Source organism: Zootoca vivipara, chromosome 10 (assembly GCF_965207765.1).
Source record: "Zootoca vivipara chromosome 10, rZooViv2.hap1.1, whole genome shotgun sequence".
Taxonomy (NCBI): domain Eukaryota; kingdom Metazoa; phylum Chordata; class Lepidosauria; order Squamata; family Lacertidae; genus Zootoca; species Zootoca vivipara.
Genome location: NC_142593.1, coordinates 35638200 through 35653563, shown reverse-complemented (window position 1 = coordinate 35653563; position 15364 = coordinate 35638200). Strand labels below are relative to the sequence as shown.

Below are 15364 nucleotides of genomic sequence, written 5' to 3'. Positions count from 1 at the left end.
TGAGTTCTGCATCAACCATAGTTTCTGAACTGTCTTTAAAGGTAGCCCTACAAGAAGTGGAAGAAGACTGGAAGAAATTTAAAACCTATTTAAAGAATAAGCATATAATAGATTAGAATTAGTGGAAGTGAGGGAGATAAATAGAGGTTGTAGATAATACTATGGTGTAAAATAAGTATTGTTAGAAATTGATGATAAATTAATTAAGAAGAAAGATTTGGAGAGAATATAAAAGGTTAAGATGTAAAAGATAGAGAAATAAGGTAATATTAAGTAACAACTAGAAGTATATAAGATTTAGAGTTTACTACTGATGATATGTAAAGAATCGCAGAAGGAGGAGAAATGAGGAAGTCAATAGATTAGTAACAAGGGTTACAAGTTTGATTTTTTGTTTTTACATTTTTTTGTATCTTTTGTATTTTTTGTATTGTTGTATTTTTTGTGTTTTGTATGTTTATTCTGTTTTGTATTTTTTCAAATGTTTTTTAATTGTTTTTAAAAAACCTTTATATATATATATATATATATATATATATATATATATATATATTAAAAAAAATAAAGGTAGCCCTACATATAATGCATTGCAGTAATCTATTAATTCATGAGGTGTTGTAAGTTCCCTGACTATCATATGGATTCTCAAGCACACAGAGATGTGGGTGGGTGTGGAAGAAGAGAGAAGGGGGAAATTTCCATTTGATTCAGACCTAGCCTTAGGTGATAAGGCATCTTTAAAAAGCTGTATGCTCCAACCAGGTGGTAAAGAATTTTCCAGTGAATGTGATTTTTATTAATATGTGACAATAAATATTTGATCTATCTTGGGTTTTTAAAAATTCCTATGACAACCTGACATATAGAACTTGAGTCATTTATGTAAATGTACGGGACAATTTTGTATTCATTTGCTCTGGATTTTAGTACACATGTTTTTAAGCTGTTGTGTAAAACTCCCATTTCATATTGGTACACAAAGACTGATTTAAATGGATATCTGTTATATAACGAGGAACATCTTAAATACAGCAAATGTAATAACAACTGTGTTTTAGTCAATGGGATATACAAACTACTATAGGTTCTTTTGCATTTGTTAGTTAATTCCATACAAGATGGAACTTAAATGTGGTGTATATGTCTTTAACTACTAGAAAAGTCAGAAAATGGGATCCAGAGTCCCCAAAGTGGAAACATTACCGTATCCATAATATTTGGAGTACTACCATGCCACTCCCGAAATTGAAATTTGGAGCACACATTATCCTAGACACCCTGCTTAACTAGAGAAAACTGAAAATTGTCCCTCCCTCCTTCAAAGCGAAGGGTCTGAAGTTTAACCCAAAATTGTTAAAGTACTCCAAATCAACCAGAAAGCTGTAATTTGGTATGCATGTGGCCCAAGGCATCCTGATTACTAGTAAAGAGAGAAACATGGGCATATATCTGATCTCTTATGGTGAGATGTGACATTTATTTTGTAACAGAAGCCAGTACTCTACCACATAAAACTAAATGGTCTTAATGGGCATTCTAGGCCAGTTCCCTATGGAAGTAAAGATCACCAATTAATTTGTTTGTTTTTCTTTCAAATGGTGGAGGAAAACATTGCTGCCACCCCACCCCACCCTTATATATGCTAAGTGTGTAATAGGTATAAAATTCAACTCTAGTACTTGGATGTTTGTCTCTTATTGGAAGTACATTATTGCATAACTCAGTGTATAACCATAATTTTCTTTTTTAAAGGAATCTGCAGGAGGTGATATTCAATCTCCTCTTACACCTGAGAGTATTAATGGAACAGATGATGAAAGAACAACCCCAGAAGTGACGCAAAACTCAGAACCAAGGGCTGAACCAACCCAGAATGCATTACCATTTGCGCATAGGTACAGATTTCATTCACACATCCTTATTAAGTAATACATGTGCACTTTATTGTTAAGATGGCCTCTTTCTCCATTTGTTTAATTTAAAATTTTAAAAGACTTAATGCTTGCAGTGTGGATCTGTGTCCAAAGAGGCATGTGGGCAGAGGGTGCAGTGAAGGAGCCACACTATTACTAAGGGGCTACTGTTCAGTTTAAAAAGAACCTTGTCTCTTCAGGAGGGAAACCACTGCAGCAAAAACAAGAAGCTTCACTTCACCGGTGCACATGTTTCGCCCTCCTGTGTGCATAGCCCACCTATGTATGTTAGTCTTACCCTTTTCTTAAAATTAAGGAAAGAAAATGGAATAGAATGGCTGCTTTTCAACTTCAATATTTTTTTGTCTGGGAAGCACAATACAGATGCCTCTGAGACTTTAATATTTTGGTCTAAATGCAGATTAAAAGAAGAAGAAGAAGAAAAAGTAGAAGCTGCAACAAAATGTTGCAGTGTGGAGTGCTTCTGTCCAGGGTGCCAGTCAGCCATTCCAGGATTGCTTTGATGATGTTTCCTGCTTGGCAGGGGGGTTGGACTGGATGGCCCTTGTGGTCTCTTCCAACTCTCTATGATTCTTAACTTCTTACCTCCTATCCCCTGTTTTCCTCTCCGCCCCCCACTCTCATTGTTGGTCAGCATTCCAGGCCTACTGAGCATGCTGGGCTATTTGGGGGGAAGTGGCTTTAAAGATTGCTTGTACTTCTGCAGCCCTATGGGTTCCTCCCAGCTGGCAGGTTCCTCCCTCTTGTGTGTGGATGGTGCTATTACGGCTACATAAGGATCCACACTAGGAGAATTGAGTTTGCTATTAATATATAGGATGAGTGATCACGCTATGCTGCAACCTTTAACTTTCTAGTGTACAGTACAAGAATATTTTATACTGCTTCAAGAATTATTCGTCTAGTGTGTGTATTTTGCGGGCAATGAGAATTCAAATTATTGAGCTACGTGGTATTATTCTCTTTTGCACTTAAAAATGGCACTTAAGCAGGTCTTGAATGTCAGAGGAAATGCTAATATCCAAAACAAGTATGTTTTATGGGAAAAAATGACATTATATAATACCTTCAGCCTGATGATTAAAACATTGATGAAATCAGAATTGTGATATTTCACATGAAGATGTGCAGGCAGGTGTTTGACATTTATTATATAGTGAACCATCTTTTCGCATCTAGAAGGGCTGAACTTTAACTTTTCTAATGTAATTTTTATATATTGCACTAAAGCACATTAAGTTGAAGCAGAGTGTTTGAATTATTTTGAGCTGCTGTAGTTTCCAATTAGAGAACCTGTTTCCCATTGGAAGAAACATTAGCATTCTAAGATTAGTTTAGATCAGGCACCCCCAAACTTCAGCCCTCCAGATGTTTTGGACTACAATTCCCATAATCCCTGACCACTGGTCCTCTTAGCTAGGGATCATGGGAGTTGTAGGCCAAAACACCTGGATGGCCGCAGTTTGGGGATGCCTGGTTTAGATAGTCCCAATCACTTGTGTGAAGGGGGAAGAAGACCAAAGTACAATCTCTTCATCCCCATCTCAAACAGCTGATTAATTTGAGTTTGCATCCCAGTGATGAGAATAGTATGTGCAGATATGGGTTCTGGATATTGGGATCCAGATTATGGTTAAGGTGAAACTGTACCAAATTTGTCCAGACACATTTACTACTCTAGCCATCAAAATATATGACCATGAGTTGCGCTAAATAACTTGAACTATGTTGAAGTGACTTTGGTAACATATCTTGATTATTGCAAAATGACCAATTCCTATTTATATTGTGGTAAATTGTGCCTGTTTTTAATAACAATTTAAAAACTGTCACTCAGACTAACAGCAGATAATATTATTATTTTCCTGAAAATAAGTACCGGTAATTGTACTACAGTTTAAACTGTATCATTAGCAGCAGAGGTTTAAATCTGATCTATGTACATTTCTACAATATGTATACACACTTTGAGAGAGAATCTTTTACAGTATTGTGCTATTGAGCTTCAAAATTTTGAATTGGTCTTCCAGTACTGAACCTTCTGCTTAAACAAAAGAATACGGTATTTATTGCCTGAATCTCATGTGAACAGTCTCTTCTTAAGTTATTTACAGCAAGATTTCACCAGCAAGTTACGATTTAATATGCAGAGGTGACTGTCAACATGCTGGTATATGTTGTAGTTCAGTGTAGATTTTTATAGACAACTGCTTTGTTATGGGCTCTTCTTGATGGAGAGAGTTTGTAGACTTTTAGAAACTCCTAGGACTTTTTTTTATCAGAAAGGTATGTTTCATTGAAGATTAAAAATAAATTGTGTTCACAAATACTTTGGTTTCTATTCTGTAAGTTAGGGGTGTGCAGGTGTATGAGTGAATGTGAGGGTGGGGGAAGAATCTCAGACTGACTTCTGAAAATGGACTGTTGTGGTAATCGTGCTGATAGGAACACATAACTGAGTGGGAATTGCATGCCCTGTTCTATGGATCTTAAATGCTGAAGATTTATACTTGCTGTTGTATCTGCTGCCCACTTTTTAAGAACAAAAAGGTGAAATTTTCAATAGAGCTCTTTCCCCGATATGAAAACTTTGGCAAAAACAATGTATTAATTGGGTTTTTGGATATTTTTCAAAGGAGACCATGTGCGGGGAAAATAGCCATCCTAGATCTTTTAAGTTTTTGCATGTGCATAATTTACTTATTATTGTGAAAGTTGGGGGGGGGCGCTGCTGGAAAGCTAGCCACATTTATAAATTTGAATCCAATTTTGGATGCTTCTAAAATCAACCTTTAAATGTTCATTTTACAAGAAAACCAGAACACTGCTTGAAAACAAGTGGAATGTTGTTTAATAAAGTAGGTTGGAGGCAGCTTCTCAGATATTTCGGATGTCCTGTTAAAATTTCTTGTCGACACGGACTTGAAGATGTTCTTAAGTATCTTTTCAGTATCATAAACTGTGTCATATATCTTCTTATTGGAACATTTTAATATATAGTGTGTTTAGAGAATACATTGTAGGACTAACAGAAATAGATTTATACTGATGTTATTGCTTGCCTACCTAAGTAATTGTTTTTTCTGTTCAAAGTTTTGGCAAAAAAAAAACAAACCCCACAAACAAACCTGATTTATTGTCATAGTGAAGAGATTATTTTAGATCATGGATTTCTTTTAATTTTTATTCTCTGTATAGCAAACCATTTGATAATGCTGCATGTATATCCATTACTGTAACAATTTTGTTAAGACCCTGTTTTCCTCCTATGGGTTATGATTAAAGAATGACTATAGAAATTTACCTTTTGAAGACTGGCTTGCATTTTTTAAATATGTATTATGCTTGTACTGAGGCATTTATAACTCTACTGTTTAGCAAAAAGTTTTTTTTTAATTAAAGGCTTTACTATATTCTTTAAATACCTTAAATTTGAATCCAAACATCATCTTCGATTTGCACAACCTTCCTGTGTGCGTAGTTTATCCTTGCTTTAAATCACATCAATAAATGGTAAAGATAAATTGGCTTTTTACCTGTCCTTCACCATAAGGTCCCAGGGTAGAAGATTATAACAATATAATGGCACTGCAAGCAAAAATGTAGCAACCCTAGCCCAGTATTAATTTTTCTATAAGTCCTTTCCATCCTTGGTTCCTCCTTTACCCCAAGTTCTGTTCTTGCACCACTTACAGTTGCTTCAAACCCTTGTTTTGCTTATTGCTCCTTCTTCCATCAGCTACTTTGGCTCATGCTCAGCATCCTTTGTTGTACAACACTCTTGTTTCATTCTTGACCACCAATATACAGCTTAGACCAGGCATCCCCAAACTGCAGCCCTCCAGATGTTTTGGCCTACAACTCCCATGATCCCTAGCTAACAGGACCAGTGGTCAGGGATGATGGGAATTGTAGTCCAAAACATCTGGAGGGCCGAAGTTTGGGGATGCCTGGCTTAGACTATGAATGAGTCTTTTCTCTATACCAGGGATGTCCAACAGGTCTATCGTGATCTACTGTTAGATCCCTGGGAGGTTTTGGTAGATCGCGGTTGATCGCTGGGTCCCTTTCTGGTGTTAAATTAGAATCCTGTCCCACCCCCTTGGCCCACCCTCCACGATCTGCAGAATGGAAGACGGAGTATACTGATCTGAGTGGCTGTTCCTCTTCCTCCCTAAAAAAAAGCTCAACAACTTTGTCTTTAGCTCACAAAAACGGGGCTTTCCTCCTTCCTAAAACAAGCTCAACAACTTTGACCTGAACCCCCCAAAAGGCGGTAGATCACTGTCAGTTTTTAATTCTGTGAGTAGATCGCAATCTCTTGGGAGTTGGCCACCCCTGCTCTATACGAAGAGAGGCAAATGTGCACATGAACAGTTTTAACTCTGTGAAACTGCTCCTGCAATTCACCAACTTCTCTCAAAGGACCTTGCATCTGTGCATTCCATGGTTCCTATTCCCATTCTCAGTTCTTAGAATGTTTGCAAATACATTAAGGCGTCATCAGTTGATGCCAGAAGTTTCACCATCACCACAACCAAAATCCTTTTGTTAGGTCAATTCATTTTCTTATATAAATAACAGCAAACTAGGCCTTATATTAAATAGAAGTGTAATGCATTGCAGAAAAAAAGCACTCAAAACTCCAGCTGGTCTGGTATGAGTGTTGTCATCCTTGTACATTCTGCCTTTTGTTCTAAAGTAAATTATTCAGGAAATTATCAGAATTAAAATTCTGAACAAGATTGTTTTCTTCCTTTGCTTCATACCCACGAAGCAAAAGTACTTCTGTATAAAGTGTGGTCAACCCTTATTGGGATCTGGCCAGACACCCCAAGGGTAGCTCTCTTGCCAGAGGGGAAATGAGCACAGATATTGCAGTGCTAGTTTTCAGGAAATATTTCTGCTGATTCGTATGTTATGGGTACTATATAGAGGAAGGTCCTTTCTAGCAGCAAGCAAACTAATTAAAAGCAGTGGTGCCTAGCCACAAATGATAAGTAAAAACAATATAAAAGTCAGGGTAAAAATTGCTGGAGTATTTTATTTACAAATAAATACAAAAATTCAATGATAAAGCACATGCTTGTCATGCAGAAGAACCCAAATTCAATCTCTGGCATCTCCAGGTATGGCTGGAAAAGGCTCTTGGCCTGAAACCCTGTAGTGAGCCACATGCACTGTATCATCTGACATTGTAGAAGGCAGGTTTCTATTATTAAACCAGTGATATATCTACACGTCAGCAGACAAAAAGCACACATCATTTTGGAACTCTACATTCAGGGGATAGAGTTTAAAAACAACAATAATAAACATGTTTAATAAACATGTTGCTGACCAACATTCCTAAAAACCATAATGCAGTGTAAATATGTTTTAATTGAAAGTAGCACAGGAAAAGTCTAATAACAGATAGTTTATGTATTTTAATACATAGTCTTCAATGGCTCAAATTTACAAAGTACAGTCGTACCTCTGTTTACGAACCGCTCAGATTGCGAACAGTTTGGGTTACGAACTCCGCAAACCCGGAAGTGTTTTCGGCGTGCGCGCGTTCTGCGCATGCTCATAAGCGGTGCGCACACTTTGCGCATGCGCAAAGTGTGAAAATCACGCTTTGCGCATGCGCAGAAATGGCGCTCGGTTTGCGACCTTTTCGGGTTACGAACTGCGACCCGGAACGGATCGTGTTCGTAACCCGAGGTACTACTGTAGTGTAATATTTCATTTTCAGAGTTCTCCTCCAGTTCAGGCTTGCATATACGGTAGTTACGTAGCCTAACAGTAGAAGCCTGTGCATGTTTCCTTGGAAGTAAGTCCCATTATGCTTAATGAGGCTTACTCCCATGTAAATGAGTATAGGATTGCGATTTAAAGCAGAAGTTCTTCTGTTTATTGAATCCACTGTAATTTAAATCTTAAATGGTTTTCATCATACATTTATCTCAATCATCTCATGAATATAACAAACATTTACAGCATTTGGATCTTAAGAGAAATTAATTCAAGGAAGTTCGCAGAAGGAAAGTTTCCCTCCCCTTTTCATTTGCAGCAATCTGCCCCCTTCCGAAAAGCATTCTGCTTTTATTAAATGTTCTTTGTAGAACTGGCAATTCCCTCCTGAACAAAACTGGGTGGATCAGGGGGGAGGGGGGGGGAGGAGTTGAGCAGCTCGAGGAAAGCAGAATTTCCCAAAATTGGGCTTGGAACCAAAACTATGTTAAGCAAGTTTACAGAAGGAAAGTTTTAACTTGCATCCCCACACAGCCCTTTCTGCATTGTTCAGGAGAGTCCTTACAGAGGGCATTGCTGCTATGTACTGGAACAGCAAGGCAAACTCTGAAGTTTTAGAACAGGGGGATCTTTTTCGGCCAGAGGGCTGTGCTCCCTTCTGTGCAACCTGCTGGGGGCTACATGTCAATGATGAGGAGGGCCAGAAGTAAAAGTGCTCATAGTAGCGAATGTAAATGCTGAGCATGTACAGTAGGCAAATTTCTATCTATACCCCTCTCTATTCTGCTTCCATGAAAACAAGCGTGATTATCAGAACTCAAGGATATACCCTCTCAAGGCAAAACACACAAGGGTGTGAAGTAAGGCTGCTGAGGCATGTGGCTTGGAGAGAGAGGATACAACCTAGAGAGTGTCTCAAGAGCCAAAGGGAATTTCCCCACCCTGTTTTTTAGAATAATTCAAGTTGAAGAGGCTTCATTTATGGCAAAAAGAAAATATGCCAATAACGGCACTATGGGTTGCACAAGACACCAATCATGTGGTTTTCTCTTGAGTTCTATATTTTTCCTTCACAAATATGGGAAGTACGGTAGTTCCAGACCCTCTAAGTGTCCCTATTTTCCAGAAGCCATCCCAGTTTTTATCTGATTTGATCCCGGAATGTCCCCTTTTTCTTAAGATGTCCTTATTTTCATTGGAGAAATGTTGGAGGGTATGGAGTTCTTTACCCCTGCCCTTGGATGCATTTGTGTTTTTTGTGGCAGTTTATACGACCTTTTATGAGGAAATAACAGTAAACTAGAAAATGAATTCAACTTGATCGTGCAAACTGCTTTGAGAATATTTTGAAGGATAGTGGTGTGTAAATATTTTAAATAAATAAATTTGTCAACAAATTTTAGTCTTGAAATTCTGTTATTAGCCAGTTGAGCTATCACACACCACTAATTACAAACTCCTCATGCTCTATGTAGCCAATGTCACACTATCCACACAACAGCAGGTTACCAGCAAAGCTGACGGAACTTTTAAAAAGAAAAAATGGAGGCAAACAGCCCAATAATGACTAAGCATGCTCAGTGGGCAGTGAATGCTATTTAACTGTGAGGAAATTAAACAGAAAATGTGGTGGGGGGTGGAATGGTTGGAACCCTGAACTGCGCACTGCAGAATTTTGTTGCAGGTCCCTTGCAATAAAACTACTGGTAATCTAACATTGCAAGTATACTGTCCTATTTCTTCCTCCCATCCATAATGGAAGGAGAGAAGCAGGGGCTATTCTTACACTGAAAAGAATTGGATGGTATATGTACTTCACTGTTTGGAGAAGAAGTAAAACGACAAACTTCCAGGAAATTGTGAAAGGAAGGGAGTGGTCTTGCTGGTTATTACCATTTGGGGGGGGGCAAAGGGCCACATACATGACTAACACACACATGACTAATACTGTAAAGATAAAGGTAACGGGACCCCTGACCATTAGGTCCAGTCGTTGCCGACTCTGGGGTTGTGGCACTCATCTCGCTTTATTGGCCAAGGTAGCCTGCGTACAGTCATGTGGCCAGCATGACTAAGCCGCTTCTGGCAAGCCAGAGCAGCGCACAGAAACACCGTTTACCTTCCCGCCAGATGCCTATTTATCTACATGCACTTTGATGTGCTTTCGAACTGCTAGGTTGGCAGGAGCAGGGACCGAGCAATGGGAGCTCACCCAGTCGAAGGGATTCGAACTGCCGACCTTCTGATATTAGTACGAGAGTGCAAATGATCTGAGAGAACTTTTGCAGAAGCTCACATAATATTTCTGACTATCAAGGAGAGAAGTTACGAGCTTTTGCCTCGACCAGTATTGGAGGAATTGTCGAACAGGTGTGACTCTCGTGCAGTTGCATTCATTACGGCGCTAATGATAGCACTTGACATCTTAGCGTCCAGGAAAGGCATAATTATTTATACTCCAAAATCACTATACCAGATGCCATATGAGATGTGGCTTTCTCTTCACACACATTTTAAAAAATATTTTTCCCAATCTACTTTGAGTTAGAAAAATGCAGTAATAGCCCTATCAAAATATTTTTAAACAAAAACCTAAAGACTTTAAGATGGCAGCAGTGTATGTATATAATGTATGTATTAATTAAATAGTTCATTCAGATATAAATAAATATAAATAAATAAAACAGCAGCATAGATTTATTTTAAATAAATGAAAATACCAAAACACTTAAAAAAAATAGCCCAGTCATTCTTCACAAACAGCATTTAAGAAGCAGTGCCCCAAAATAATTAAGTTTTGAAATCCACTTAAAAGTTTGTGCCCATCTTAGTGGGGAGGAAACTTCATAACTTGGGTACCATCACAACAAAGGCCCTATCTCTTGTGCCTGGTAGCTGAATCAAGCTTAGATGCATGGCCTCCGAAGCACATTTTTGTACCCAAGCAGGCTTGTATGAGTGTAGGCTGACCTTCAGACTACTTGATCACAAACTCTTATGAACTTTAAAATGTGCCAATAACCAGTACAACTGGTACAGGACCACTGTCATATGTTCTGACTGCTTGGTACCAGAAAATATCATTGGGGGGGGGCTGTCTTTTGCACCAGTTGATATATCGGAACCATCATCAATGGTAGCTCCACTCAGAGTGTTTTACAGTAGTCCAGCCTAGATGTGACTGCTGCAGGAGCAATCAAGGCAAGATCTGACCTCCCTCCAAAAGGGATGCAGCTGGCATGATTCAGATTCTACTCTTGGTCACATAGATGAAGCTGGCATCAAATTTCAATCATTCCATGATGTAGAATAGTACAAAGGTAGCTCATTTGGGAATCCCAGGTTTACAAGAGCCAAGAGAAGATTTCAAAAACCCTGCATTGCATGCCAAAAGACAGATAATAACTCAAGGTGTTGCAACTAATTGACACATAAGGGATTATTTAACTAGCAACAATAGAGCATTTTTTATATTTTAAAGAAAGTGTCCAACAGCTTTTATTGTGGTGAATATATTTTGCTGCCTTGAGCATAGAGAGAAGCAGTAAGTAGGGCAATCCAGTTCTTAAGCAGGGTGGCAATGAAAAACGAAATTTGTACATTTTCAATACCATTTATGTTATATTTATTTGCTGCTTTTTACAGCAAAGTGTCTTTAACTGACCCACCTAGGGCGGGGGGGATAACAAGAAACATTAAAACCAAATGTCAAAACAGCAGTAATTCAAGTACTCATTCATCCCCTTAAAAGATGAGCACAAAAGAGGCCACAGGCATAACTAGTAACCCACTGGATTAAGCGCCAAATTAAGGGCCAAAAAGTAGACCATGATGGTGCCAGCTGTGCTTCCATGGGGGAGAGCATTCCACAAGTGGGAAGCCACCGCTGAAAAAGCCTGTACTTGTGTTGCCACCGTCTGCATCCCCGTGGACGAGAAACACAGAGAAGGGTCTCAGATGATGAACACGGTGTTTGGGTTGGTTCATGTGGGGAGAGGTGTCCTTGAGGTATTGGGGTCCTGATCCACATATTGCTTAATAGGTCAAAACTAGCACTTGGTTATGGAAACTTACTGGTAGCCAGTACAGTTGTGTCAGGATGGGTGTTATGTACTCAGTCCATCTGGCTGTTGAATTCTGCACCAAGAGCGGTTTCAAAGGCAGCCCCATGTATATAGTACATTGCCGTAATGCAGGCATCCCCAAACTGCGGCCCTCCACATGTTTTGGCCTACAACTCCCATGATCCCTAGCTAACTGGACCAGTAGTCAGGGATGATGGGAATTGTAGTCCAAAACATCTGGAGGGCCGAAGTTTGGGGGTGCCTGCCGTAATGTATACTGGAGTTTACCAGAATGTAGACAACATAAGTCAGTTTATCTCTGTCCAGATAGCCATCTGGACTTAGCTGCATAGAATGCAGTCTGCTCCACCAAGGCCAGTTGTGCATCAAGCAGCAGTAATGGCTCCAGAAGTACCCCCAGGCTACACACCTGCTCCTTCAGAGGGAGTGTATCCCTATCCAGAGCAGGCCTAACTCTAGCCATTGATTGGAGGGAAACACCCACTAACAGCACCTCGGCCTTATTTAAGTTTCAGTTTATTGGGTCTTATCCAGTCCATTACTGAGGCAAGACACCAGTCTAGCAGATTCATTGCCACGCCTACATAGAATCGTAGAACTATTGGAAGGGATTCCAATGGTCATCTAGTCCAACCCCCTGAAACGCAGGAAGCACAACTAAAGAATCCCTGGCCAATGGCCACCCAACATCTGCTTAAAAACCTTCAATGAAGGGGAGTCCACCACCTTCCGAGGGAGTCCATTCTGCTGTTGCATAGCTATTACTGTCAAAAAGTTCTTTTTAACATTTAGTTGGAATCTCCTTTCTTGTAATTTGTTTCCATTGGTATGGGTCCTACCCATCATGGCAGTAGAAAACAAGCCTGCTCCATTTCCCATGTGACAGACCTTTAGATATTTGGAGATTGCTATCATATCACCTTTCAGTCTCCAACTCCGACTGTTGGTTTCCAGACCCTTCATATTGCTTTCTACCCTCTGCACACTCTTCAGCTTGTCAATATCCTTATATTGTGGTGTCCAGAACTGGACACTGTACTCCAGGTGGGGTCTGACCAAGGTAGAATAAAGCAGTAGTATTACTTCCCTTAATCTGGATACACTACTTCTGCAGCTGTGATAGAGCAGTGTATCACCAGCACATTACTGAAAATGTACTCCAGAGCTCTGGGTGAGCCCATTGAGCATAGGAAAACCTAAACCTGCAGCACTGAGGACTGTGGGGGCTGAACAACACCCCCCATCACTACCCTCTGAAGATATCCATCCCGAATTGTATTGGAACCACCAAAAAGCGGCACGGCCTACCCTCAATTTGGACAGTCACAAATACTGTGGTCAATGATATAGAAAGCCACTGAAAGATCAAGGAACAGTAACATTCTGCCTATCTCTCCTGACAAAGGTCTTTGTGACCAAGGTCGTTTCCATGCCCAAACTGGGCCCAAACCCTGATTGAAATAGATCTGGAAAGTTAGTCTTACACAAGAGAGCCTGGATCTGACCTGCAGCCATGCACTCAAGAACGTTGCTCAAGAAACAAACATTGGCAACTGGTCACTAATGGTTTAGATTTTATGGATCCAGGAAAGGTTTCTTTCTAATGAGTGGTCTCACCATCACCTCCTTTTGGCAAGCAAGGACCGCCCCCTCTTGCATGGCCAAGTAAGCTGCTGCCTCCTTGTTCGATTTTACCAGCCTTGAAGAGCAAGAGTAAGAACAGAAATGGTCACCTGTGCTGATGCCAGCACCTTGTCCACATCCTCGTGCTTTACTAACCAACTCTGGATGGCTCTTGAGAATCACATACTAAAATAGTGGAGTCGAGGTAGCAGCTGATTCAAGTGACTTTATCTTCAAATTCCTCTGCAAACAAATCATAGCGAGCGAGCTCAGCTAGATTATTATTAGTAATTATTAAATTTGTATACTGCCCTTCATCTGAAGATCCCAGGGTGGTTCACAACAGATAAATAATGAGAATACAAAATATTGTGCATACCAAATAAACAAAAGGAAAAACAAACCAATAACCCACAAACACATTGGAAACAAAATAAGCCACTGAGTAAACTTGATAATGAGCACTCACTAGTTTTCTAGTGAGCATTCGCCTGAAGATTTTCTCCACTTGCATTCAAGTCGTCTTCCAGCTTAGTTTCATTGCCCAAAGCTCTGGTGTATACCAAAGAAGCCAGCAGGGTTCTATCAAGTGGCAGAGGGAACTCAGGGGATTGTGTCAGTGGGCCAAATCATCCATGTTTTCTACAGGCAACCAGGGCCAGTCATGTCAGCTGGAAAATCCTCCATAGGGTCTGGAAACTAATTGGATCCTTCAGCCTCCAAGGACATTCCCCTGCCTCTGTAGAGGGGGAGAGCTGCTGAAAACCTAAAATGCAACAGGAAGTGATCTGATATTGACAATGGACTGAATCACTCTCTGATCACCCTATTTCTGCTCAGTTGATGAAATCAGATGTATAGGTTGTGGCCTGCTACATGTGTGAAGCCAATGGCCTGTTGAGACAGTGCTATGGTTGTCATGGAAGCCATGAAGTCCTGAGCTGTCCCAGATTTAATGGCCTCAACATGGATGCCGAAGTCCCCCCAGAACCAACAGTCTGCGTCTCCTCAACGCCATATCTATGGTTTTGATTTTTTTTTAATGTTTTAATGGCTTTTACTTATAATTTATTGTTTTATTATGTTTGGCTAACTGCTTCAATGGTTTTTTTAAAAAACAATCAAGTGGTATATAAATTTTAAATGGCAAACCGTGGCTAGTTTACAAACGGAAGCAAATGCTTCTATCTTCCTTGAGGCTGAGCAGGGGAAGGGAGAGTACATGAGCCTGGGGCTTCTCCAAGTTATTTCCCATATTGCTAATCTTTGGCTTAGGCATACTTTCAAACTCTCTCTTCGCATATTGTAAGATGGTTAATTAATATAATGCAACTATTTTTTTTTACTAATTCCTGACCTGTTATTGGAGAATGTAACAATAGGTGTTTTTATCTTCTATGATTAGGTAATATCTAGTACCGTGTTTCTCATATTTTAAGGCATCCCCAAAAAATAAGCCATGACAGGATTTCTAAGGGTTGGTGAAAAATAAGACATACCCCGAAAATAAGCCATGTCGTGTAGCCCCGACTGAGCGAGAGGCGAAGGCGCGGGACCCAGCAGGAGCTCCCTGCCTGCTTCCCCGAGCCGTCGCGCATCGGGGGACAGAGCCGAAGATCGGCGGGCGCTCCTTGCTGGGCTTGACAAGCCCGGCAAACAGCGCCCGCCGATCTTCGGACCTGTGCTGTGTGACAGGCAGGGGTGGGGGGAAGCGGAGATCGTTCTCCGCTCTCCCCCCACCCCCGCCTGTCACCAAAGATCGGCGGGCGCTGTTTGCTGGGCTTGACAAGCCCGGCAAACAGCGCCCGCCGATCTTCGGACCTGTCCTGTGTGACAGGCGGGGGTGGGGGGGGAAGCGGAGATCGTTCTCCGCTCTCCCCCCACCCCCGCCTGTCACCGAAGATCGGCGGGCGCTGTTTGCTGGGCTTGACAAGCCCGGCAAACAGCGCCCGCCGATCTTCGGCCCTGTGCTGTGTGACAGGCGGG

At 40.6% G+C, this 15364-nt stretch overlaps 1 protein-coding gene across 1 annotated transcript in view; it reads left to right on the top strand.

The window, feature by feature from the left end:
* HOMER1 (homer scaffold protein 1) overlaps window positions 1-15364 on the top strand; it is a 74252-nt gene that overhangs the window by 41365 nt on the left and 17523 nt on the right. The window contains exon 5 of the mRNA XM_035099533.3: window positions 1753-1895. Coding sequence (XP_034955424.1) covers window positions 1753-1895 — 143 coding nt within the window. The remainder of the gene's footprint in view (window positions 1-1752; window positions 1896-15364) is intronic.